The sequence below is a fragment of the Petaurus breviceps genome, unplaced genomic scaffold (genome assembly GCF_028583685.1).
Source record: "Petaurus breviceps papuanus isolate PSGF00001 unplaced genomic scaffold, PetGlider_PUasm1.0 174, whole genome shotgun sequence".
NCBI lineage: Eukaryota > Metazoa > Chordata > Mammalia > Diprotodontia > Petauridae > Petaurus > Petaurus breviceps.
The window spans coordinates 63,106,226-63,133,420 of record NW_027185761.1 but is presented as its reverse complement, the minus strand read 5'-3'; the positions used below and the strand labels follow the sequence as shown (position 1 = coordinate 63,133,420).

The 27,195-nt window shown below is 45.3% G+C and overlaps 1 protein-coding gene across 2 annotated transcripts in view; it reads left to right on the top strand.

The window, feature by feature from the left end:
* MLH1 (mutL homolog 1) overlaps positions 1-27,195 on the top strand; it is a 44,444-nt gene that overhangs the window by 1,123 nt on the left and 16,126 nt on the right. The window contains exons 1-9 of one of the 2 annotated variants that reach the window (XM_069084318.1): positions 15-34; positions 544-634; positions 856-954; positions 1,478-1,551; positions 4,607-4,679; positions 7,862-7,953; positions 8,335-8,377; positions 12,649-12,737; positions 21,155-21,267. In XM_069084318.1, the coding sequence (XP_068940419.1) occupies positions 21,201-21,267 (67 nt within the window). In that variant the 5' untranslated portion in view covers positions 15-34; positions 544-634; positions 856-954; ... (4 more) ...; positions 12,649-12,737; positions 21,155-21,200. Of the gene's footprint in view, positions 1-14; positions 35-543; positions 635-855; positions 955-1,477; positions 1,552-4,606; positions 4,680-7,861; positions 7,954-8,334; positions 8,378-12,648; positions 12,738-21,154; positions 21,268-27,195 lie in introns of those variants that run through there. The other variant, XM_069084317.1, reaches the window with a different exon arrangement.

Below are 27,195 nucleotides of genomic sequence, written 5' to 3'. Positions count from 1 at the left end.
GTGGAGAAGGCAAGCAGGCCTGTGTGGGTTACAGGTATGTAGCCGTGCAGAACGTTCCGAATGGTCACGCTGTGAAGAAAGAGGTCAGAAGCCCTGCCCGCCTCCCGTGAATGCTGCCCGGGCAGACCGCCTAAGAAGGAGTGCTTATTGAAAATAGTGTGTGCGTGTGGTGCGTGTGTGTGTGTGTGTGTGTGTGCCCTCCGGCACTGTGAGTTCTGACACGAAGGTTGGGGAATGAGCCAAACTTCTTATGAGAAATAGGTAAAAATCCCGGGGAAAGAGAAGGAGGAAAGTCAGTGAATACCCAGTTCAGAACCTAATTTGGGCCCTGTCTGGAGCACAGGTGTGTTGCTTTTGGGATCAGTTAGAAGAATGCACATTTTATGACACGGAAGTGATTTTACCAAACTTGGAGAAGAAAAACCAACTTCCTATTTTATAACTGTAGCTGGAGGCATTAGCACAGATAATGAGCTGAATTTTTTTTATCACCTGACTCAGATGTCTTTACATTCATTAGAGTTCCCCTTCTCTCCTTGCCAGCTTGGATGCCAAAGCCACAAGTATCCAGGTGACTGTTAAAGAGGGAGGCCTCAAACTGATTCAGATTCAAGACAATGGCACTGGAATTAGGGTAAGTAAAATTCCCTAGGAAAACAGTGTTTGACGAGAGGTGAAGCAAAGAGGTTGAAGAAAAGATTCGCATCTTTTTGTTCTGGAAACTGGACAAACCAAGAATTTACTTGGGGGATAAGATGTTTTAAAAGTGTAACCTGACATCTTTAGAGGTGATGATTAACGTGGTTCGTTCACCATCCTCTGTCTGCCCCCTCCCCGTTTTAAAAAATCATTTAGAAAGAAGATCTGGACATCGTGTGTGAGCGGTTCACTACGAGTAAGCTGCAGTCATTTGAAGATCTGGCTTGCATTTCTACCTATGGCTTTCGGGGAGAGGTAAGTTGGAAAGTAGGAGAACTGGGCATTCTTCTGCCTCCATGATTATTCCATGCAGATGGGGGAAGGGAAGGCAGACCCATTCCTCAGTTTCTCATGTGGGTAGCTCTGAGTCAAACCCTCAGGGTCACATAGGTGCGTCTCCCTCACCCTGGATGATAGCCTGGGACCCCAGGCCCTCCTTAGCCCTTGGCGTATGGAGGCGTTCAGTGTGGCTGGCCTGGCATGGCCTAAAAGGACCCTCTTGGTCCCTTTCATCACCAGAAACATCTTGGTAAAGTGCTTGGCCACCTTTCAGAAGTGCAAAGGGAGCTGTGGTGGTTTTGGAGCAGGGGCACTCCTGAGCGGCACCCAGGCTGAGGCTTGGGGATTGAAGTGGCCCTCATGCAGCCCTTGCTGAGCTGCCTGCAAGGAGGAGAGGGTGGAGGGAGAGCAGAGAAAGAGAGCTGAGAGGAGTGATGCACAGTGGGCCGGGGCTGGGCAGGGGAGCTTGCTTTCAGACATTCTCCTTCTTCTCCTGCAGGCCCTGGCTAGCATAAGCCACGTGGCCCACGTGACCGTGACGACGAAGACAGCAGACGCCAAGTGTGCGTATAGGTACGGGCATTTCCTCTCCTTTTGCTGGCCTCTGCCGGATTCCCGGGCAGAGCCTGCTAATGACTGCTCTTTGGCTCCTTAGAAGGCCTCATGGGGTGCACCCAGAGCCCCACATCTCTGGGCCTTGGCCTGCTGCAGAGGGCCATGCCTGGTCGGGTGTGTCCTCTTTTGCGGCCGCCCTCCCTGCTGCTGTCTGTCCCGAGGCCGTGAGCCCCAAGCTGGTGAGGATTTTCATGGACTCATTGGCCTTCTCTCACCCAGCTGCTGTGGGTCCCACTCACAGGTGCTTGGAAGCTAGTGGGCATGTAGTGAGTGCTCGTCACTGAGGCTGTGGTATGGGATCCAAGCAGGAAGACCTCCCTCTGGGGATCCAAGAAACAGCGTTTTCCTGTCATGTCTATGCTCTCTCCAGCCACTTGGCCAGCTCTCTCCTGCCACTTGGCCAGCTCTCTCCTCTTTGTCTTTACCCACTTGTTTGGTATTCTACCTGTAATAACAGCACAAGTCCCTGGAGGGCAGGGACTGTTGTCCTTCCCCATCTCCTCAGATCTAGCGCAGCGACTTGGGGGGAGGGGGACAAGCATTCATTGAGCACCTACTGTGTGCCAAGCACTTTACAGATGCCCTCTCCTTTGCACATAGTAGCTGCCTAAGAAATATTTGTTGAAGTGACTCAAACTTTGGGTTGTAATTGTTTTCTAGCAGGCAGGTATATGAAGTCTTTATTTTCTTCCTTTTTTTTTTTTTTTACTAAGACCTAACTACACAATAAGAAAAGAAAAAGAAACATATGATTGACTTAAATATTGAAACTTAAATATAAATAAGAAAAAAGCACGTCCCGTGCACAGCAGAACGTGAGGAAGGATCCAAAATATATCACAATAAATTCCCATTTCTGGAAAGCCTCCATCATAAACCCTGAGTGTGGTGTTGAGAGCTGTCCAGTTTTTCTTTGTTTCCTTTTCTCTCAGTTAGGCACTTTTTACTTTGTTCTCCCCGCTGCCTCCCAGGCTCCTGGTAAGCAGGATGTGTTTATGTGTAGATGTATAACACACACAGACACATATAGACACATACTTTCCCTAATAAATTCTGCTCCTGGTCTTTGTTTCTGTGTTTGTGCAATCTCTTATGTCCGTCCCGGTGAGTCCTTCTGTACTTTTACCTGCCCCGCCTCCAGGGATCCCTCCCTTGTCCTCTCCCCCCCGCCCTTAGCATTTTATTTCTTTATGAATTTAGAAGACTTTATGCTCTTGGAGATACATGTGTACTCTTCCCTCTTGAGCCCGTTCCCCATGAGAGTAGGCTTCCAGAACTAACAGCCCTCGGCCCCCGTCGGATGTGTCAGTCCTTCCTCTCACGTCTCATTTGTAGAGGATAATTACTCTTTTTCAGGGTCCCTGAATGGTTTTACTTCTCACTCACATCATCCTCAGGCATCCCCAGTCTTTCTCACGGACTGCCCAGTTACTAAAAGCCACCTTAGATAAAAGGCAGTCGAGTCCCTTGGTAGTCTTTGGTATACACCTTATGTCTCCCTTGGCTTTTGTATGTCAGATCTCCCAGGTTCGGCTGACTTTTTGTTGTTTTTTTAACAAACGTCCTTTTTTCCCACTCAGGACTGTGCTTGGCTTTGCTGGGTGTGGTTTTTTCAGCCAGAAGCCTGGCTCCTTCGTTCTTCAGTGTATGTAGAGGACCCGAGCTCTTTTTGGACCACAGGGGTCTTGTGTGGTTCTGTCCATGACACCACCATATTTTAATTGTTTTGTCCATGTTGCTTGTAATATTTTATCCTTGAGGTGGGGGGTTTCAGAGTTTGACCTTGATATTCCCCACAGGGTCTCTTTCCCAAGGTGATTGGTGGATTTTTTCTGTTTCCACTTTCCTCTCTTATTCTAAAACTTGGGGATAATTTTCTCTAATTATGTCTCTTGTTATTGTATTGAGATTCTGACCTGAGCTTTCAGGTGTGCCTTCTTTCTCTCCTGATCTGCTCTTCAGATCAGCTCCACACTGCCTTCATTTCACTATTTCTTGATCTTTTATAATTTCACTGGCTTCCCTTCGCCTAGTCTGATTGTCAAGGGGTCATTTTCTTCCTTAAGACTCTCTGTCTTGTTTCCTGGCTTTTCTCGACCGTTCTTTGTGCCTGTTTTTCCTCAGTCTCCCTCATTTGGTTTTTAAAACCTTTTTAAGTTTTCCATGAGCCCGTCCTGGGCAGGTGACCATCGGGCTTTGTTCTGTGGGGTCGCAGAGGGTTTTCGCTCAGCTCCCCTCCTGGGCAGATAATGGCCACTGGCTCCGTTGCCATGGTAACTCTCCCTGGCTGGCCGCTTTGTCTCTGCCTCTGCATTTTTAAATTCTCTGTAGCCGAGTTTTTGTAACCACCTTTAGTTTTGCAGAGTGGGGGATGGTGCCTCTGGCCTCTGATCCTCCTTCAGTTCTCCCCCTTGGCCGGGACCCCAAGCCTAGAGCTGCAGCCCCCCCTGCCTGCAGTGCCCCCTCCCCACTGCTCCTGCTCCCATCTGGTCTCAGCCGGTTCCTTCTGGCCCGGTCTGGCCTTGCTTGTCTGCCTCCTCCTGGGCTGGGAGGGCCAGTACCCTTTCCTGTCCAGAGTGAAAGCTGCTTGTGGGCTGCATAGCCCGGAGGGGTTTGCTCTCCCCAGGGACCAGCCCTGGCCCTGGGATGCTCCAGCTCTCCTCCCCTTGTCCCAGGGGCCCCCCTTTACTGCTCAGGGTTCACCCTGAGGGGCCATCTCCTCTCTCTTGTGGGGGGATCCTCACCTTTCTCAGAACCCTCTGCTGGAGGGGCTAAGATGAAGGTTGAGGGGCTGGTGTTGGCTTTGCTGTGGAGTGCCCCCCCTGCCTCCAGCCGGCCTCTGTGAAGTCTCTGCCTCCTGCCCGGTGCTGGGGAAAGCAGGAGGCTGGTGGCCCAGAAAGGCCGATGGAGATGTGGGGCAGGGGAGGGGAGGGCACCCAGGACACATGCCCCCTGGGGGGGCACAAGCACCATCCTCCAGGCGCTCACCATTACTCTTCTCTTTTCTGCTCAGAGCAAGCTACGCGGATGGAAAACTCAAAGCACCTCCTAAGCCGTGTGCAGGAAACCAGGGGACACAGATCACGGTGAGGCTGGACCCTGCAGTAGGTGGTGCCCGGGCCTGGAGGCTGCCCTGGCCCAGAACTCACCACCCAGTGTCTGGTTAAAGGAGTGACCACTGTCACTCACTGAGCATCTTACTGCGTGCCCTTCTTTCTGTAGTAGAGACCCAGCTCTAGCTGCTGTATCCCTGCCTGTCAGGAGCAGGGCAGTAGGTGGCCATCTGAGGGACTCACGGGACCTCTCTGGGCCTGTTTCGTCCTCCATGCTATTGACATCTGGACTAGGTGATCTCCCTTTGGGCTCTAAGTGCAGTAGAACTAAGTCAGATGTCTAAGAATACACGCTATTCCTTAGCTAGTAAAGGGTCAAAGGGTATGAACAGGTAGTTTTTACTTTTTAGATGAAGAAATCAGCTGAAAAAATGCTCTGTCACTATTGATTAGAGAAATGCACATTAAAACAACTCTCAGGTACCAGCTCACACCTGTCAGGTTGACTAAAGGTGACAGAAAGGAAAACGACAGGTGTTGGAGGGGATGTGGGGAAATTACAGATCCGAGTGAACTGACCCAGCCATTCTGGGCAGCAGTTTGGAACCAGGCCAAAGGGCTGTAAAACTGCCCACACCCTTTGACCCAGCAATGCCACTCCTAGGTCTGTATCCCAGAGGAATCATGAAAAAGGGCAAAGGACCCACATGTACACAAATTTTACAGCAGCTCTTTTTGTGTTGGGCAAGAACTGGAAATGGAGGGGCTGCCCAGCAGCTGGGGAAAGGCTGAACAAGCCGTGGTGTATGATTGTTAGTGGAAAATGACTGTGCCGTATGAAGGGAGGAGCAGGATGCTTTCAGAACAGCCTGGCCTCCCGTGAGCGATGGTCGGCAGGGCCTCCCAGAGCATTGTGGCAGCAGGCTAGCTGAGAACGGCTTAGCTGCCTGCAATAGTTTGAAACAGCTCAGGAGGCCTCCTGATGAAAAGGCAGTCTGCTTCCAGAGGAGAGACTGATGGAGGCCGAGTGCAGAACAAAGCAGACTGGATTTTCACTTTATTTTCTTGGTCTTTTTGGTCTGTTTTCTTTTGCGACCTGACTGATATGGTCATAGGTTTTGCAGGATTGCATGTGGATGATCTGTGTCAAATTATTATGCCTTCTCTAGGACGGAAGGGAGAGAATCTGAAATTCAAGATTTTTTAATATTTTAAAAAGAATGTTAAAAAAAATATTACCAAGACATTGTGGTGCAGGAGGAAGCACATGGGGTCCCGAGTGAGAGGACGTGCCTTCCAATCTCAGTGCTGACACTCCTCCATGTGTGACCTTGGGCACTGGCCTTCCCCTCCCTGCCTTAGCCACAAAATGGAGAAGGAGGTGACTTAAATGTCCCCTAACAAAGGTGCCTTCTGGCTCGATCCCAGTGGCTCCTGAGGTCCATGAACTTAGTTTAAAAAAAGTTTGGTAGTTGTATTTCAGTGTAATTGGTTTGTAATCTTCTGTGTTTTATTTAAGCATTTAGAAACATGATTCAAGGGACAGTTAGGTGGTGCAGTGAATAGAGCACTGGCCCTGGAGTCAGGAGGACCTGAGTTCAAATCCAACCTCAGGCACCTGACACACTTACTAGCTGTGTGACCTTGGGCAAGGCAGTTAACCTCAGTTTCCTTGCCTTCCTCCCCTCCAAAAAAAAAACCCCAGAAAACAAACAAAAAAACAAACCCATGATTCAGAGAAGGGGTCCTTAGGCTTACCAAACTGCCAAGGGATCTATGACAGAACGCCTGGTCTACACCAGAGCTAACTAACAAAACCTCTACAGTTAGCTAGCTAAATAAATAGGTCCTTCTGGGTTTTATTCCAGAGGTCTCCCAACCTTCCTCAGACAGGTTTGTGATGAGAGGACGTTTTCTCCCCTGGAGAGAACTTTGCAGCTTTTTGTAAGGCTGGCTTTGGGGTTAGCCCTGAAGCCTACAGCTTCCCCTGTTGTCATCAGCTGTGTTTGTTAAACTGTGATCAAAACAAGTTTAGACCTTGAAAATGTATCTTTTACTGTGGCATGTTTAGCAAATTCATTTATAATCATAGAAAAAAAAATGAATAGTTCTGATTGTATAAAAGTCAGAAGGCTTTGCACAAACAAATCCAATGCAGGTAGAAGGGAAAACTAGGGAAAAAAAATCTCTGGTAGGAAGTTTCTCAGATAAAGGTTTTACATGGAGACAAGACATACTTGGATCTTCTACCAAACACACTGTGTGGATTTTTAGGGGGGTTAGTATTGGATTATGAAAGGGGGTAAAGGAATACAAGGAGCTGTCCTCCTTGAGGATTTTGTGAGTCAAGATAATTGCCTGAAATAAGGGGTCTTGGGAGACACTCAAGGCCAGAGTGGACTCGAGGGCAGTTGGGTAAAGAGGAATTGACTCTGATTGTAGGACTAAAGAGCTGTCGCCCAGTGGACAGTGGTCAGAGGCTGTGAACAGGCAGTTCACAGCTGAAGATGTTCAAGCCTAATTTTCTGGAGAAAAACAGCTGTGAAAGACTAGACTGTAATCAGACCTGTAAGTTCCAAGGCCTGGCTCCTGCCAGCCCAGGCTGAGCTGCCCCCTTGGCCGGGCCAGTGTGGGCGCTGTCTGGTCAGGGCCCCTGTGTGGGCTTCTTTCATTCTTGGGGTGGGGGCGTGATGGTAAAGTAAAACTCCAGGCTGCTCCGTTCTTCCTCTGGAGCAGACTGCTTGTTCACCAGGCCTCTCGAGCCGTCTCAAGCTGTCATAGAGCCCAGCTCATTGGCCATGCAGTACTGCTGCTGCCACGTTCTGAGGCATCGCATCAGCTCGTGGAAGGCCAGGATTTTCTGAAAGAAAAGTCCTTGTCAAACTAAACGAATAAAGTATGAGATTCCCATGTTCCTTTTGCGTTTGGGGGCCTAGCTCATAGGCCCAAGGCAGATGTGCTGTCTCTGACGTACAAGAAGGTTGTGAGAATGTGTTTATGTGAGAGTGGTTTAATTATGAAGAGCGTTTGCCTTCAGGTCTGCTCTGGCCTTGAATGTCTTAGGATCCCCCTCATTTTCTCCTTGTAGTCCTACATGCCCTTTTATACACCCAGTGCTACCACCCCTAAAATCGAGGTCGTCTGTTTGGGTTCGGGTCGGGCTGAAGTCCTGTCGCCTTTGACCTTTTGAGAGACCTTGATCTGTCTCGTTTCAGGTTGAAGACCTTTTTTACAACATAGCCACAAGGAGGAAAGCTTTAAAATATCCCAGTGAAGAGTATGGGAAAATCTTAGAAGTTGTTGGCAGGTAAGGCCTCGTCCTCGGGGAGATGGCGGTGGTGGCCATGGCCAAAGGCAGATGGTGACGGGTGGGCGGGCAGACGCTTGCAATTGTCCTTGGGGGTAATTGGCCCTCGTTACTGCCCCGAGCTTTCTCCAGTCTTCCCACTGTTAGAACAGAGCCAGTGAGAGTGTGGATTCTTGGGTCGCACTGATCACAGGCTCAGGGACAAGATCTCAGGAAATTGAGGCACAGAGGTGAAGGGGCTTCCTCGGACTGTCCGAGTGTGCCCCCTGTGTTGGGGCTGCTCGGCTCAATGCCTTTATTCAGTTAAAATGAGCCGCCTTCTGAAGTCACTCTAAGGACACAGTTGGGGCCTCTGGTCATCTTGGTTGTTTCTCTCTCCAGGTATTCCATACACAATTCAGGTGTCAGCTTCTCAGTGAAAAAAGTGAGTAGCCAATTTGGGGGAGGTGGTAGCTTATGAAAATAAGGAGGGATTGAAGTGGTTTGATAACGGTGACACTGTTCCTGTTGTGTCTCCACTTCTTGAGATTTAAATCTGACTCCTTTTCTCTCCTGATCTACAAACTGCAGATAAAATGATGCCGCTCAGCCCCTCTCCAGTCCCCCAGCAAGGCCGGCACCAGGGGAGCTTGGCCTTCAGTTCAGATTTCCATTACAGATCCTCCAAAAGGGGAAGGGTTAACAATGTCCGTCTTGTCCATTCTCTTCTCCTGAAACCTCTTATTTCTTGTTCACTGGCGTTGATGGCCCAGAACAGTTAGAAGACCCTGATGGGTCCTCCTCCAGTGAGCGGGGTCCGGCTGTTGCCACGTGCTCCTGGAGCCTTCTGTCTCATCCTCAGTCCAGGCTTCTAGAGCCAGAGGCTGGGCCTTCTACTCTGGAGACCAGCTCTGCTGCCTCCACTGAACCACATCCCCCCCAGGTCCTGCCAGCCATTGTTCCAAGCCTGATGCACCAAAGAAAGGGAGCGTTCCCTCTGATAAAGTGAAATAAGAAAAGTGATTGGACCTGGAGCTGCGACAAGCATAGCTTTCTTGTCCTTTTATGTTAAATTAGTTAAGTTTCTTTTTTCTTTCCTTAATTTCTTCTTGTTAAGCCCATTGCCCGCCCCCCTCCCCAGTCCCCCTTCTCTATTCCCCCGTCAGGTGAAAGAAAGCAGGAGCCTCATAGCAGCATACATGGTTAGCAGAGGATGGACAGGCCACATTGGCAGGGTCGAGGCTCTTCTCACCTCTTGCTGCCCTTGAGGTCGCCGCTGCCCTGCCCAAGCTGGGGAGGGGCTGTTGGCTGTGCTCCTGGCTCTGCCCAGCTCACTCTGCAGCAGGTCACACAGGCCTTCCCGTTTGTCTGGGACCATGCCTGGTCACTTCCTGTGGTGCTGCAATGCAACGTCGTTTGTCCAGCCACCCCACTCCACCTCACCCCCTTAGTTTCCATTTCCTTCCCACCACAGATCAGACTGACCTTGGGGTCCTTCCCTTGTTCTCTCTGAGGTAGGAGCCTGCAGGTGGTGCTGCTGCTGCCGCCAGTGCCGGCTCAGAGGGTCAGGGCCAGTCCCAGAGATCAATTCCCAGCTCCCCAGTGACTTTTCTTGTTTGTCACCTTGGCCAGTCCCTGATGGGTATGAGGTAGAACTTCTGTTACTTTCATTGATTCATTTGTTCTCTCATCATTAGTGATTTGGGGCATCTCTGCATGTCTGTGCAGAGCTTGGATTTTCCCTTTGAGGACTGCCTGTTAGTCCTCTTTGGCTTATTGTCCATTGCCTCACGTGGCTTCATCCCAGTCACTGTCCTCTGGACTTCTTCTAGCTTGTCCTTCCTTAGAGGCAGCAGCCAAAACGGAGGATTAACAGTCTCGCTCAGAGTCATCCTTAAAACAGCCTTGCTGTCCCTGTGTCCAGAGCTCTCTTGGTTCTGTTCATTTCATTCTTCATTATTTCGTGCAAGTCTTTCCAGGTTTTTCTAAGATTTTTTTTTTTTTTTGCATTTGGAGGTGGGAAGGCAGGGCAGTCGGGGTTAAGTGACCTGATTCCTATCTCTTGTCTTGTAAGATTTTTTCACAGGGACTTAGCAGTGATATCTTTCAGTTCCTTTGGTACCTGGGCCAGGGTCACCTGGGCCACATGGCTTGGTATGTAGGATTTCTTTTACCATCTCTCTCATCTTAGATTTCAACATATTTTTAAATTTCTCTTAGATCCTTCCCATATAAAGATCATTGGCTTCCCCTTGGTACAAGAAATGATCACAATCTGTGCGTCAGCTGTGATCACGTCCTGTAAGCCACGACCAACAGCACTATTTTGTCTTTACGTGGCCTCTTACACCAACAGAACTACAAACGCCTCGCACATGAAGGACCACAAAGCCCCTACAAGACCATGCCACTTTTTGGTGACCATCTTCTGCTTTTATTTCCAAGTTATATAGATATCACTTTAAAAAATCTCTCTCTGGAGAGCCCCCATTTTATTCTAAATCAGTCTCGTTTACGTCCACAGGATGCTATCTCAGGACCTTTCGTCCCCTTTGGTCCAGCTTCCTCAGCGGGTGCTTCCTAGCCTTGTTCACAGACCCCCAAGTGTGAGAAGCTCCTCTTATCAGCATCTGCTTAGTTGGCCTCTGCTCCTCCAGCCCAGTAATTTCCACCTTTGTGGCCGTTTGCTTCTTATTGATTAGAATCAGGGCCAGATAACACTTCTCTAATTCCTGTGTTTTCCCTACCTTTTGGAAAAGGAAATCCTCTTTATGGCAAGTCACTCGTCTACCCAGTCTACAGAGGGGCAGTGCCAGCAAACGTCTGGAGTGTCAGAGCTGCCCAGCGCCGCTCTTTCCTGCCCTGTTCTTAGTTCTCCGGCTGAGTCCTCCAACAGCGTCTTCTTTCTCCCTGGAATCCCTCATTCCGGTTCTGGGATTTCATCACATGGGTGTGTCTTCACGCCCCCTGGTTCTCTGCTGTTCCTTTTCTTTGTTCTGCCTTTTCTGGAGTAAGATGTGCCCTCCCAGAATTTTCTCCCCCTGTGTGTTGGATCCCACCGACTCTGTCATGCCTGTGGTCACATGGCTTCCTTGTGTTGGGATCCCTTGTTCAGTTTGTTTCCTATCTTCTTGGACATTTTCTCCAGTGAATTCCTGTTTTCTCTCCTGCTTTTCTTCTCCCTCTCATGTGTATTCTGTTCTCTGTGATGTCTGGCTTCACAGATACTGTGGAGTTTTCTTTCTTCCTGTCCCCTTCCTCTTTCAATTTAGAACTTTCTTTCATTCAATTCACATACCAAGCATCTATGAGCATCTGAAATTTATAAGACTCAATACAAATCTTTTATCAATTCTTGTTGATTGTACTTTATCTCTAGCCAAGAAGACCCCATCATTCTGTGGGCCAACTCATGGTCCATATATCCAGATGATGTCCTCAGACCCCGTCTTCTTAGCTAGTTATTCATTCGCTTCCTAATTGAGCCTTTAACCTTCAGCTGGTGGTGGTCTTGTAAATGCCACCTTGACCTTCGGGAAGGTCTTCAGTGTCTTAGCCACGACTTGATTATGCTTTCTAGATTCTCTTTGATGACAGTCCTCACATGAATGAGCAGGAGTGTGTAACAAGAGTTGGTCAGTGTGACCAGCATTGGGAGGCACTCCCTCAGCGTCCCTCAGCTGGGAGTCACCGAACGCAGCCGTTCCTCTCAGCCTGGATGGCCTCTGGCCCCGACGGTGCCTGTGGATCCGCCTGGTCATTCATGACTCTTCTGGACAGAGCCTGCTGGTCTTCCTGCTGCACCTTAACCTCCTGGTGCAGCCGAGTATTTCCCTGAGGTCTCTCTGGAGAGCTCCTCCTTCTCTGCCTTCTCTCGGAGCTTTCACTCTCTCTCTATAAAAACGAGTTGATGCAGCCTTTTGGGGAACAGTTCCTTCAGCCCTCTTTCCTACTTTGTGCCTGGGGGGTGGTTGCCTTGTCACTTCAAGAACACAGACGTGGCTCCTTCTTGCTGCTTGTACCTGCCAGGAGCAGTCTCATCACCCCTGTGGCGTCTCTCGCGGCGGCGTCCTCTGTTGGATGTTCACCTTGTGGAGACATTGCCCAGGTGGGCTCAGACTCCAGCCAGTGTCCAGTGGGGCTCCTCCCTGCTCCTCTCTCCAGCAGAAATCCGGTCACCTGCAAGGCTTTAGCGAATTACATCTAACTGCCCACCTCTTCTCCCCTTCTCCACATCTGTCTTGTCCCTTTCCTAGCCTCGGTGCAGTCCGTCCTTCCCACTGCTCCCCCTCACCAGAACATTCTCCAACTCCCCCTTCCTTCTCCCCCCTCACCAGTGTAAGAAAGAATGTTCTCGATTTTTCTCTTTAAAATGACTGCAGAACCAGGGTGGCTAGGTGGTGCAGTGAGTAGAGCACTGGCCCTGGAGTCAGGAGGACCTGAGTTCAAACCCGGCCTTAGACACTTAACACAAAAACTAGCTGTGTGACCTTGGGCAAGTCACTTAACCCCAACTGCCCTACCTTCCCCTCCAAAAAGCAAAAAGCAAAAAAAAAAAAAGACTGCAGAACCAGTAAGGTGGCAGGCTCCTGTTTCCTGAGGTTGGTTACTGACCACATTTAGCTTGAATCTGAAAATGCTACTGTCTTTGGTGTCAAGGGCTTCCCTGTCATCAGCTCATGTCCTGATAAATGTTTATCTTCGTTTTATTAAAAGCAAGGTGAGACGACGCCTGACATTCGGACACTGCCGAATGCCACCGTGGTGGACAACATCCGATCTATCTTTGGAAATGCTGTGAGCAGGTAGGCAGGGGTCCTTTCCCACAGCTCCTTGCTGCCAGGAAGGGCTCATGCTTCAGGTCCCGGGTTGTGATGGCACAGCAGTACTGTTCACTGATGGCCGGGGAGCCAGGGGGCTGCTGGACCCTGCCCCCCCCCCAACATAGCCCGCTCTCCTCTTCCCAGCTGTAAATGGAGGTCTCAGCTCCTCTGTGCTTCCAGCTGCCCCTGCCTTTCTCGGTCCCAGGTATTTAATGGGGATTCTCTTTGCACGCTCCAGGGGGCCAGCCACCACTCATTCTTGAAGCTCCTTCCTGCGCCAGGATCTGGGGACATAAGGCAGCCACAAAGTGTCCTGGTGCCCATGAGCTGACCATTGGGTTGGGCGGCCGTGCTCAGAGAAGTTCCTGGGGGCTGGGAGCCCAGCATCTTGAAGGACTCCCAGAGAAGGAGGCGCATGAGCCAACCCAGAGGAAGTTTAGGACACAGGGGGAGGAGGTGCCACCCTTTTGGTTGGCTCAACACTTCCCTGTGTTGGGCCCTGTGTGACCTTGGACCAGTCACTGCGCTCTTTCAGTCCCACCTCCCAGGGTGGTTGTGAGGGTCAGAGATCCTCATCTTCATCATTAGGAGAATGATTACATTGTTGTATAAAATTGTGCTCTCACAACGTGTGCTTATTGTCAGAGTGGTTCTGGTCGCCTTGGTGGCCATAACACCCACTGGATTCTCTCAGTCCTTGTGCCCTCAAGGGCAACATGCCCACTCTCAGCGTGGCCTTGGAAGCTCGCACACTTGGCTTTGTTGTTCCCATGGTTTTTCAGTCATGCCTGACTCCCCTTGACCCCGTCTGGGGTTTTCTTGGCAGAGATACTGGAGTGGTTTGCCATCTCCTTCTCCGGCTCATTTTACAGATGAGGAGACTGAGACAACAGGGTTAAGGGAATTGCCCAGGGTCACACAGCTGGGAAGTTTCAGGCTGCATTTGAACTCACGTAGATGAGTGTTCCTGATTGCGCTGCGACCCATCCCCTTTTCAGGGGACTTGTTTCTTGCTGCTTCCTTTTATAGGCACTGACAGTCAGACCAGCTGACCAGCAGGCCCCTCTTGCTCAGCTCCCCTCATTCCAGGCTCAGCTCACAGGCCACAAAACCTTTCCTGACTGTGCCTGCTGGGGCCCAGCAGACCCGGAGGAAAGAGCCTTGACAGGCCTTTCTTGTGTGCTGTAGCCCTGGAAGTGTTGGCCACTTTGATTGGATCAAGCAGGTCCAGAGTTGAGATATGTGGGGGAAGCCTTTATCAAGTGCCCTCTGTGCTCTGGTGATAGAAGGACACACAAGCCGATGGTCTGGGCTCTCAAGGAGCTTACGTTCTGGTGGAGAAGACAGCTGGGAAGAAGGGAGCAAAGAGGAGGAGGGAGAGTCTGGAGAGTGCCTTGATGGGAGCTGGGAGGCCCTCCCCACAGCAGGCTTAGCCTTGTCACAGAATTGGCTCTAGGGCCTGCCCCCCTCCCCTCACCCCCTGGCCCTTTCCTCTGGGAGGACCTCCATCATCACCCAACTGCTCTGGCCTGTCCCCCATCCTTCCTCCCGGCTCCTTCCTTCTGTGCTGGGGCATCCTGATGCCACTTCTCCTGAATAGCCTCTTCTGTCCGTGCTGTGTAGCTGAACGCTGTGCTGCACGCTCCGCTGGGGCACTGAGCCTGGGCCTGGATGGCTTGTCCCAAGCTCACTTCCCCACATTTCCCTTCTTGGCTTTGTGCAAAAACTTTTCAGCTTAATGCAATCAAAATGATCCATTTTGCATTTTATAACCTTGTCTCTCTCGTTTGGTCTTAAATTCTTCCTTTTTCCAGAAATACTATTCCTCACTCTCCAAGTTTGCTTATAGTATCAGTCTTTTTATTTTAAATCATGTACTCATTTTGACTTTATTTTGGTATATGATGTAAGATGTTGGTCTTTGCCCAGTTCCTGCCATACTATTTTCCAGTTTTCCCAGCAGTTTTTATCAAACAGTTAGTTCTTACCCCAGAAGCTGGAGTCTCTGGGGTTTATCAAATAGTAGATTACTATAGTCATGGACTGCTGTGTCTTATGTTCCTCTGATCCATCACTCTGTTTCTTAGCCAGTCCCAAGTAGTTTTGATGATTGCTGATTTATAATACATTTTAAGATCTGCTATGGCTAGGCCACCTTCCCTAGCGTTTCTTCCATTAATTCCCTTGATATTCTGGACCTTTTGTTCTTCCAAATGAATTTTGTTATTATTCTAGCTCTGTAAAATAATTTTTTGGTAGACTGATTGGTATGGCACTGAATAAGTAAATTCATTTAGGTAGAATTGTCATTTTTACATTAGCTTGGCCAACTTGCAGGCCCCTGATGTTTTTCCAGTTATTTAGACCTGACTTTATTTGTGTGAAAAGTGTTTTGTAATTGTGTTCATATAGTTCCTGGTTTTGTTTTGGCAGGTAGGTTCCCAAATATTTTATAATGTCTGCAGTAACTTTAAATGGAATTTCTCTCTGTCTCTTATTGTTGGACTTTGTTAGTGATATATAGAAATGCTGATGATTTATGTGGGTTTATTTCCATGTTTTTCTAAATCAACCCACTCATCATTTCCTATACCACAGTTATATTTCAACCCAGTCACATCCCTTCTGAGAGACTGCCTGTAAGAGTTTTTTCCCCCAATTTTTTGCATTCCCTCCCCTTTTGGCTACATAGGTTTCATTTGTACAAGAAAGTTTTTATTTAAAATAATAAGGATTGTCCTTCTACTTCAACTCATCCTTCAATACAGTTTAAGGTCTGACACTGCTGAATCCACTTCCTTTACATCTTTTTTCCCTGTTTTCCTCAAAGTTCCTGACCTTTTATTCTTCCAAATGAACTTTTTAATTATTTTTTTCTAACTCAGTAAAATAATTTTTAATAATTTAATTGGGCTGACATTGAATAAATAGATTAGTTAGGTAAAGTTGTCATTTTAAGAATTGTATTGGCTTTAACTACCCATGAATGATAAATATTTCTTCACTTTTTTAGATCTGAGTTTATTTGTATAAAAACTATTTCATATTTTATGTTCATATAATTCTTGTGTTGGTTTTGGCAAGTAAATTCTCAGATATTTTATACTGTCTAGGTATTTTAAATGGTCTCAAACAGTTTTGAATAATATTGCTGACACAATGTAATTTCTCTAATTTTCCCTTTTGATTAAATTGATTTTAACTTTGAGATCATGATTACTACCCCTGCTTTTTTCACATAATGAATTCTTCTCTTGCCCTTTATTTTATCTTTCTGTGTATCTCTCATTTTTATAATGTTTTCTGAAAGCAGCTGTTGAATTCAAAGTTTTAATCTACTATCATTTGCATTTTATGGGTAAATTTGTCCCATTCACATTCTAAGCTACAATTACTCGTGTGCTTTCCTCCTTCCCATTTTTCCTCACTGACCTTCTCTCCTTGTTTATCCTGTCCTCCTCACTTTACTTCTACCTGCTTCCTTGCTCCCTATTCCTTAACCTACCCACTCCTCCAAGAGTCCCTCCCTTATCCACTCCCCCATCTCCTTCCCAAGTCTTAAACTATGCGCCCGTCCTGTTCTCTCACCCTCCAGTGAGCAGGGTTGCAGCACTAGCAGCCCTCCTCTGTATCAGTTCTTCCTCTCACACCTCATTTGTATGAGATAATGACTCTTTTTACCTTAGAATCGCATCATATTTGTCTCTACCCCAGTCTTTCTTTGGAACTACCCAATAACTAATGACAATCTTAGACAGAGTTTACATTTCTGTGTATAAAAAGTAAGAAATCTGCCCTGATTGAGTCCATTTCTCCTAAATCTTCTATGTCAGATTTTCGATTAAGTTCTGGTCTTCTTGCAATGAAATTCTGAAAGTCTATCAGTTTACTAACCTTTTTTGTTGTTGTTCAGGAGTATATTTCACTTTGCTAGGTATGATATTTTTGGCTACAACCCTGGTTCGTTGGCTCTTCAAAAAACTGTGCTCCAAGACCCGTGTCTTTTAGTGTAGCCGCTATTAGGTCTTGTGTAATTTCAATTGTGGCTGCGCCATATTGAAATTGTTTTTTTTTCTTGTTGCTTGTAATATTTTCTCGTTAATCTGGGGGTTTCAGAATTTGACTGTGATATTCCTGTAGGCTTTCTTCCAAGGATCTCTTTCAGGTAGTGATTGGTGGATTTTTTCCTTTTTCTACTTTCCCTCTTGTTCTAATGCTTCAAGACAATTTTCTTTAATTATTTCTTGTATCATTTTATCAAGATTTTTTTTTTTAACTTTCATGTAGGTCTGATCATTATTATGTTTTCTCTTGATCTTTTCTCCAGTTGCTTTTCTTATGAGATGTTTCACATTCTCTTCTATTTTTTCATTCTTTATATTTTGTTTATTTCTTGGTCTCTTATAACTTTGCTGGGTTTCCCTTGCCTGTTCTAATTTTTAAGGAGTCATTTTCCTCCTTAAGATTCTGGGTCTCCTTTTCCAGTTGATTGACTTTTTTTTCATGATCTTATTTTTCTTGGATTGTTTTTTTAAATATTAATTAATTTATTTACTTTTAGTTTACAACATTCAGTACCGTAATCCCTTGAGTTTCAAATTTTCTTCCCCTCCCACTCCTCCCCCCCACCCAGTGGCAGCATGCGGTCAAATACAGGATCTCCAAATACCTTCACGTTACACATTAGTCAGGTTCTAAAGAAGGATTATAACCCATGGAATGAACAGTGGGAGAGAGGAAACCAAGCAAAACAAGAAAAAGAAAGAGAGCGGGGAGTCTGCTCTGGTCTGCATCCAGACTCTGGGATTCTTTCTCTGGATGTGGACATCTCTTTCCATCATGAGTCCTTTTGGAGTTGTCTTGTAACCTTACATTGCTGAGAGGAGCCCAGTCTATCAAAGTTAATCATCACATACATTGTGTCTGTGATTGTGTACAGATTTCTTCGGGTTCTGCTTTTCTTACTCAACATCAGTTTATATAAGTCTCTCCAGGTTACTATGAAGTCTGTCTGCTCCTCATTTCTTATAGCACAGTAGTATTCCATTACATCCATATACCACAACTTGTTCAGCCATTCCCCAGTTGATGGGCACCCCTTGATTTCCAATTCTTTGCCACCAGAAAAAGAGCTCCTATAAATATTTTTTTACATACAGGTCCTTTTTTCACTTCTGTGATCTCTTTGGGATACAACCCTATAAGTGGTATTGTTGGGTCAAAGGGTATGCACTTATTTATAGCTCTTTGGTCATAGTTCCAGATTGCTCTCCAGAATGGCTGGATCAGTTCACAACTCCACCAACAGTATTCCAATTTTTCCATATCCTCTCCAGCATTTATCATTTTCCTGTTTTGTCATCTTAGCCAATCTGACCGGTGAGATGTGGTACCTCAGAGTTGTTTTGATTTGCGTTTTTCTAATCAATAGTGGTTTAGAGCATTTTTTCATATGACCATAGATATCTTTAATTTCCTCCTCTGAAAACTACCTGTTCATATCCTTTGACCATTTATCAATGGAGAAATGACTTGTATTCTTATAGATTTGACTCAGTTCTCTGTATATTTTAGAAATGAGTCCTTTATCAGAGACATTGGTTGTAAAAATTCTTTCTCAATTTTCCACTTACCTCTTAATCTTGGTTACATTGGCTTTATTTGTACAGAAACTTTTCAATTCAATGTAATCAGAGTTATCCAATTTTGCATTTCGTTATGCTCTCTAACTCTTGTTTGGTCCTAAAATCTTCCCTTCTCCATAAATAAATCTTACAGGTAAAATATTCCTTGTTCTCCCAGATTGCTTACAGTATCAACCTTTATACCTAGATCATGCACCCATCTAGACTTAATTTTGGTATATGGTGCCCAGTTTCTGCCATACAATATTCTAGTTTTCCCAGCAGTTTTTGTCAAATAGTGAGTTCTTATCCCCAAAGCTGGGGTCTTTGGGTTTATCAAACAGTAGTTTACTATAGTCATTGACTGCTGAGTCTCATGTACCTAATCTATTCCATTGATCCACTCCTCTATTCCTCAGCCAGTACCAGAAGTTTTGATGACTGCTGCTTTATAATACAGATTAAAATCTGGTATGGCTAGGCCACCTTTCCTAGCGTTTCTTTTCATTAATTGCCTTGATATTCTGGACCTTTTGTTTTTCCAAATGAATTTTGTCACTATTTTTTCTAGCTCTATAAAGTAATTTTTTTGGTAGATTGATTGGTATGACACTAAATATGTAATTTAATTTAGGTAAAATTATAATTTTTATTATATTAGCTTGACCCAGACACAGGCAACTGATGTCTTTCCAGTTAGTTAGATCTGATTTTTATTTGTGTTGAAAGTGTTTTGTAGTTGTTTTCATATAGGTTCTGGGTTTGTCTTGGCAGGTAGATTCCCAAATATTTTATAATATCTACAGTAACTTTAAATGCTATTTCTCTTTCTATCTGTTGCTGTTGGATTTCATTAGAAATATACAGGAATCCCGAGGATTTATGTGGGTTTATTTTATATCCTGCTACTTTGTCCAATTTATTTATTTCAAGTGGTTTTTCACTTAAGTCTCTAGGATTCTCTAAGTATATCATCATATCATCTGCAAAGAGTGATAGCTTGGTCTCTTCTTTGCCTAACTTAATTCCTTTGATTTCTTTTTCTTCCCTTGTTGATACTGCTAACATTTCTACTACCAGATTGAATAAGAGGGGTGATAGTGGACACCCTTGTTTCACCCCTGATCTTATGGGAAATGCTTCTAGCTTCTCCCCATTACATATAATACTTGCTGATGGTTTTAGATAAATGCTGCTTATTATTTTAAGGAAGGTTCCATTTATTCCTATACTTTCTAATGTTTTTAATAGGAGTGGGTGTTGTATTTTGTCAAAAGGCTTTTCTGCATCTGTTGAGACAATCATGTGGTTTCTGCTGGTTTTGTTGTTGATGTGATCAATAATACTGAAAGTTTTCCCAATATTGAACCATCCTTGCATTCCTGGAATAAATCCTACCTGATCAAATTGTATCATTCTTGTGATGAGTTGCTGTAGTCTTTTTGCTAATGTTTTATTTAAAATTTTTGCCTCAATATTCATGAGGGAGATTGGTCTGTAATTTCCTTCCTCTGTTTTGGCTCTTCCCAATTTAGGTATCACTACTATATTTGCATCATAAAAAGAATTTGGTAGGACTCCTCCTTCACCAACTTTCCTGAATAGTCTATAAAATATTGGAATTAATTGTTCTTTAAATGTTTGATAGAATTCACTTGTAAATTCATCTGGCCTTGGAGAGGAATTTCCATTTGATTGACTCTCTTTTCATAATCTTATTCTTCTTGGATTGCTTTTTTGTAAAAAAAAAAACCTTTTCCTTACTCTTTTTTATGGATAGGTGACCATTTGATGTTAGTGTTGGGGTAGAGGAGGCTTGTTTTGCTTCAGTATTCTCCTCTCAATATGAACTCTACCTAGTCTTCTCTATTTCCATAGTAACTGGCTATGGTTGGGTTCTTTCTCCTTTGCCTGCCCATGTAAAAAAAATTTAGCCGCTTGTTTTTCTGATCACCTGTAGTCTTGGGGTGTGGGGAATGACGCTGCTGGTCTCAGGTCTGTTATTTTTTGAGCTTTGTCCTGGTCCCAACCTCTGCACTCCTTCCCTGCTCTATTCCACAGCTGGAGCGCCCCCCCCCCCCCCCCCAGCACACTATACTGGAAAACTATACTGGAAATGTTCTTGGTCCCTGAGACCTTTTCAGGGCTGTGACCCTGAGTTCTGCCCGCTGGCCTGGACCTCAGAGCAAGCGCTCAGCTCTCCTATGAGTGCCCGCGGTCTGCGGTGTGTCCTTCCTGCCCAGCTCCCCACACTGCCCTGGCTGGGCCACGCCTACCTCCCACCTTGGCTACCCCAGGGCTTGCTGCTAGCCATCTTGGCAGAGCTAGCCTGGAGGTGTTTGCACCTCAGCAGAGCCAAAACTGGGTCCTGGGACCTTTCTTTGGATCTTCTCCAGTTGTCCCAGGAGGACAGCTCTTCTGCCCCAGCTCTCTACATTCACCCTGATGCTCCATTTTGTCTTGTTTGGGGAGGAAATCTGGAGGGCTTGGAGTTTTCTGGCCTACCCTATTCCACCATCTTCCCAGAATCCTCACTACTCTTTACTACAGGGTACAGGTGGGGTCCATTAGCAAGTGGGTCCCTCCAGGGATGAAGGGGACTGGCCTTGTGTTCACGTCCACAGGTGGTGCTGTATTGAGATGAGAGCTCTTGGCCTGGTGGCAGGTAGGGATGTACTGACTTGCCAAGTCTTCTCCCAGCCCTGGGACCCTCCTGTGGTGGTGCAGCTGCCCTGGGTTTTCTCTTGTGCTGAAAAGTTCTTCTCATTTAAACAGAGAGCTGATTGAGGTGAGCTGTGAGGACCCAGTGCTGGCCTTCCGAATGGGTGGCTACATCTCCAATGCCAACTACTCTATGAAGAAGTGCATCTTGCTGCTCTTCATCAACCGTGAGTCAGGGCAGACAGTCTGGGCAAAGCCAGCTCAGCCTCGTCTGGGGGTTTGCAGACCAGTGTGGCGAGATCAGCAGCGACTGACGGATCACACCTGCGGAAAGGGGGTCCTTGCCTGATTTGGGGGCTCGGCTCCTTTTTTCCCAGAGAAGCAAGACTGACTTGGCCTTCTTTCTCCCTTTCTTTAGTGCCTGCATTCTGGAAAACCAGCCCCATTTTGGGAAGGGCATCAGTTATCTAGAATGGGTCTCAGAAGAGGGTCTTGGAGGTCAGGCCATGAAAGGATTGGTGGAGGGAATTATGAGTGGTTAGCCAGGAGAGGAGAGGACACAGGAAACAGGAGCTCTGTCTTCCCAGAGTGAAAAAGGGGCTGGTCTTGTTTTGTTTGGCTCCAGAGAGGCAGCCAGCATTAGACTTAAGATGAAGGAACCCTTCCTAATTAGAGCTACCCTGAAGGGGTTTGGGCTGCACCGGGAGGTAGTGCTTTTCCCCTCTCTGGATGTCTTCAGAGTGGATGGCCACTTGTCTAGGTTGTTGAAGAAGGAATTCTTTAGGCACAGGGTCGCCTTGATGGTGTGGTGATTAAAAAGGTTTGAGAGACATAGTTGCTGAGTAATTTAAGCATCTTATTAATAAGACTAGCATCTTATTAATAAAAGGGTGGTCATTTGACCATCTCTCTTAGACCAGAGACCGTCATGGCAGCAGGCTCAGGGTTTCAGTGTTCTTGTGGAAGAGGAGTGGCAGTCAGCTCTGGCTAATACAACAGGAAGTGGGCTATATGAAAATGAGGGGCTGAGTGTGACATCCTGTCACCCTTGAACAGACACTGTCTCTGTACCCAGACCACTCCCAGTTTAGGGCTCTGGGTCCAAAGAATGTATGCCCTGCCCAAGCCTGAGCAGGAGACAGTGGCGGCCCCAGGGTGGGTCTAATCTCGTTATTAGCAGTGTCCTTCAAGGGGCTTTAGAAAAGGGGGGAGCTCTGGCCCTCCCCAAATCATTGGTTATTGATAATCATTTCTCTTTCCGCCATTTGATTCTGCTGAGAGGCGTGGCCTCCTCAGTGAGCCACTGACTGACATCACACACTTCAATGAGGGTTTCTAACCATGGGACTTGTGAGAGGACAGGGGTGAGGGGGTGGTGCTCTTTGATAAGCAAGCCTGTCCATCGGAGGCTCGGAGGGCTCTCTGGTTCTTAGGACACTGTCTGATGCAGCACTGCGGTTCAGGCCTGGTCTCAGGGCGGCTCTTCTCTGGCTCAGGTCATTTGTAGAAATTCTCTCTCTCTTAAACATTTCCTACAAAATTGGGATTAACACAATTTTAAATGTACTTTTACAGCAGTCAGCTAATGAAAAGTTAGTTGAAACCTTACGTCTCTGACTAGAAAACCAAATTTGGAAACTTTTAGACCAGAGAATTCGCATTTTTAGGCCAATTACTTTTACGTGTTTGGCCAGTTGTCATGTTGATATATATAGGAAACTCAGATACAAACAGAAAGTTAGAGCCCAGTTTCTCTAGTTGGCATTTTTCGTGCCGCCATTAGGTAGATGATAGTCTGATAAGGAGTGAAGAACAGAGCATTCTTTATAAAAAGATGGACTCTAATACAAAAATGAATTCATTAAAAGTCACCATATTAACTTCATTTGTAACAAAAGGTTGTGGGATGGGATGTATAAATACATTAATTAGTTTTAAAATGGTGCAGATCAGGTAAGTTATTTATAATAAAACATCTTCAGCTTCTAACCATGTTCAGATAGATTGCCTCAACAGCAGTAGATGTCTCTTTAAAGCATTTACAAGGTAGTCCACAAGCCATACTTCTTCTAAGATTACTAATTGTACCAACATTCCTGTCCTTAACCCAGAGCTGTAACAGTCAGGATATTTACTGTGTAACAGAATCATGGCCTGGTCTCACAGGTTTTTGCATCATTATCTCCATGCCACTGGGAGAAATTAAAGGCCCTTAACTTCCAGAGGAATCATAGCTAGTAACAGATGTCAGGGCTAAATACATAGTTGTTTGGGATATGGAAAGACTAACATTCTAGGCCAGATAGCTCAGATCTTACCATCTGCACCTTACCATCAGTAGTAACTCAGATGTGCTCCAGGATTGGCCTCTGATTGTCTGATACAATTATAGAAATCTGCTGTAAAAGAATAGGCATATAAGGGAAAATATTCTCTTGATGTCAGTTCCAGGCAAAAGTTAGGTAAGTAGCCAGCTTGCATTGAGCCGGGCTTAAAGTCAGCCATTCAGGAGGAAAGGTCACACCGAAGAAATAGTCAGGAGAGTCCTGCCTTGCTCCGTGCCTTTCCCATGAGAACTCCCCATGCAGCTCATGTGTATAAGCCCATGGGCTTGTTGGCATCATCAGTGCACTGGCCCAGTAGCCTTCCTCGATCATACCAGGGTGCCTGATCATGCCAGATTGATGTCACTTACCAGTAGCAAGTTTCAGTAATCAGAGCTTCAGGTGGATTCAACTCTCACAGATCCCATATCCTATATAACAAGTACTGACTCTAATCTCACATTGGTAACAATAAGGGAAAAGTCACAGAAAATCACAGCTTATCCTGGTGTAACTAGTACTCGTTCTAAGTAGATGCTTTTCATTCCCAAATCCAACATTACACAAAAAAATTTGCTTTAAGATGCTTAATAACAAATGACAAAAGACTTGGGGTGTGTAAATGTAATAATCCTAAATTATATGCAGAGAACAGATTACATGAAACATTGCCTATAAACAGGCTTAGTATTAACTGTGTGAATGGACGTAGACACAGACTCCTGCTCTCAGAATTTCTTTAAACGCTGGGACATCTTTTGGGCGACTTCTAAGCCGTTTGCATGCATCTCCATACCTGCTCCAATCCCAGATTAAATAACCAACGTAAGTAAAATCAGGTTTCCCATTAAAGTGACACAGCATAGCTCACAGGTCACTGCTTGTCAGTAACTTCACTGTATTGAAAGCCTGTTCCTTGAAACAAAAACAAAAGAGGTTCCTGGCTTTCACCTTACAGCCTAGTAGATTGACATCTTTGTTTCACAAGTGTCTTTACCTCTGTCTAACTATACTCACAGCATTCTGAAAGAATGAGGTGCTTCAGGAGTTGAATCTTACACATACACAAGTTCAAGTGCTAGTGTAACTCTTGCCTTGGGATGGCCACAGGATAACAGCAAATTCAGATCAAGAGAGCAAGATCTTTCCCCACTTGCAGCTTATTACCGTAATTGCCTTACTATTAATCTAATAACTAATAGGCCCAGTATTGCAGTGGCAGACTTCCACTGTCTGCTCTGATAATAGAAATATGAGTCATAAGCAGGGACATGATTTTATATAATAGCATCAAAACTGGCCCTTGAGGCCTACACCACTCTAAGTAGCCTAGCATATGGAAACAGGTGAACAGAGCTCTTTTTTTTTTTTTTTTTGCTTTTTGGAAGGGCAGTTGGGGTTAAGTGACTTGCCCAAGGTCACATGGCTAGTAAGTGTTTAGTGTCTAAGGCTAGATTTGAACTCAGGTCCTCCTGACTCCAGGGCCGGTGCTCTATTCACTGCACCACATAGCTACCCCAGACAGAGTTTTTGTAGAGAAAATGAATCAAGAAGAATACAGCCCTAGCTTTCCCAAGGTAACCTCCCTGCCTCATTTCCAGGCACAACTATTCACTATCCTTAGATCTCAGATGTTGCTTCCATTGAGCTGCTGACTGACATTTTTCTGAAAGCACCTATTTATGGACAGTCCAAGGACACAACAAACCTAAGAATGAGACTCAAAAAGAGCATTCAGGGTCCCACAAAAGCTTTCTCTGCAAACAGTCTTACTCATCACAGTAGGTCTGGACACAATTGTTCTTAATATCTTCGAATTATTGCAGTAAATTACTTAAAAATAAAATTTGTCAGTCCTTCTAAAAATCACACACAAGTCTTTTACAAAAGATTTTTTTTACTTAAATATTCCTTTCTGACATTATTTCCCCTTCTTAAAAACAGCTTAAAATTTATCCTGAAGTTAAAAGGATAATCGCTAAATTTTCATGAAGTGAATTAGCTGGAAATTTCTGAAATGAGAAATCTCTCTCTTATTCAACCATAAGGCAAAAATAAATTTCTAAATTTGGAGTTTATCAAGACTAAGTTGGTGTAAAATCAAGTGACATAAATAAATCCCCAAAGTACTGTAACAAAATGAATTCCTAATTACCACCAAGTTAACCCAGCTGCACCATCTGCCTCTAGTCGGAAGGCGCTGAAAATGGGGAGGAGATTCAGTTTCTCCAAGTCCGAGAAACCCACCCAATTAAACTAGCTTTATCACAGTAACAATGCCTTGTGGCTTTTTCTTACCTTTTCTTTATATCACTAGAATTCAAGAAAAAGAATTACATTCTGGGATTCCACATGGAGAGGGATATGCGATAGTTCACTAAAATCCCTAGAAAACAGCATGGGCCACTTGCTGTAAATCTCCAGATGAACATGTACATACATCTCCACACACACACGTGTGTGTGTGTGATTTACAAGGTCTTTATACAATTACCAATTTTCCTTTAAAAATACCTATGTAAATACCTGATGGGTTTTAACATTGTGACAATAACTCCAAGTAACTCAATTAACAAACTCATGATTCTCTTGAGTGATGACCAAATAATTTTAGATGAAACTCCCTCTTAATGTAGGCAGAACTGAAAGTTTAAGTCCTTACATGACAGTCCTTCAGAATATTGTAGCAGCTGATCGGCAGGCGTGGTAGAATGGTCTAACAGCTTCCTAATCTGTTCATTCTTTTTTTCCTTAAGCAGTAGCGTTCTAAGTCTAATAATATCTAGATAATAAGAGAAATTGCTGGTAGTTCACCAGATTACACAATATAAGAGAATTTAGAAACATAACCATATCATGTCTTTGGAAGTTTGAAATAAAACCCATCACTGGTCAGGTAAGCATGAAGGAGATGATAAAAGCAACCAGCGTTGAGAGGGCAGCGGCCTCGGCACTGTGAGTCTTGTGGTCCTCAGGGCGACGCTGGGAGTGGGAGCTGGCATTACCCCCTAACAGAATGCTGAGTTGAGGAGATGGGACTTTCTTGGGGCCGTGCAGTTAATACATTTCCTAATGCCAAATAACAAATGCCTTTTTGTGTTAGGTTGTAATTTACCATAACAATCCTGACCGGAGAGCACAGTCAGATGCCATTCAGAACAGATTTTAGCTTAAATCAGATATAGATTTACGATCACTCCTGGTGACATGTTAATTTCTGAGGCCCAGTACTCTTAGCATGTTAAAAGAAGAAAGATGATTGTCCATAAGTTAATAGATTTTCCTTTTTTATTTTAAGGGCACATGGTGACAATTCTCAGCTGCCCATAACCTTTGCCTCTACTTCTTTAAAGCCTTCTAACGCAGAATTCCCTGCCCCCTTTACCTTTGACACTTATATAAAGAGCTACCCTAAGCATTCTTGCTCCCCATTATCACCCTCCTGGGGACTTCAAGACACATATACTAGGAAATACATATAAAGTTGTACGGACCGTTTGAATCACACCTGCTGTCATTGGGTCAGCTCAGAATAACTGCTGCTTTTAAGCCCAGGCAGAGATCCAAGGAATTTGATTTAATTCTGGCATGGTGGCCAGTCTCTCCAGGCAGAAACCTTTAAGAGTTTGGATTAAGTAATAGTTAAATAATTGAACAATACAAGGAAACATTTAAGATTTTATGTAAGAATCACAAATCACAATAACCAAGTGAAGCCTTCCTTCCTACAGTTATCCTGAAAGGTGGGCTGACTTCATTAACTGATGATGCTCCACCCTTACTCTTCTTCTTTTTTTTTTTTTTTGCTTTTTGGAGGGCAATTGGGGTTAA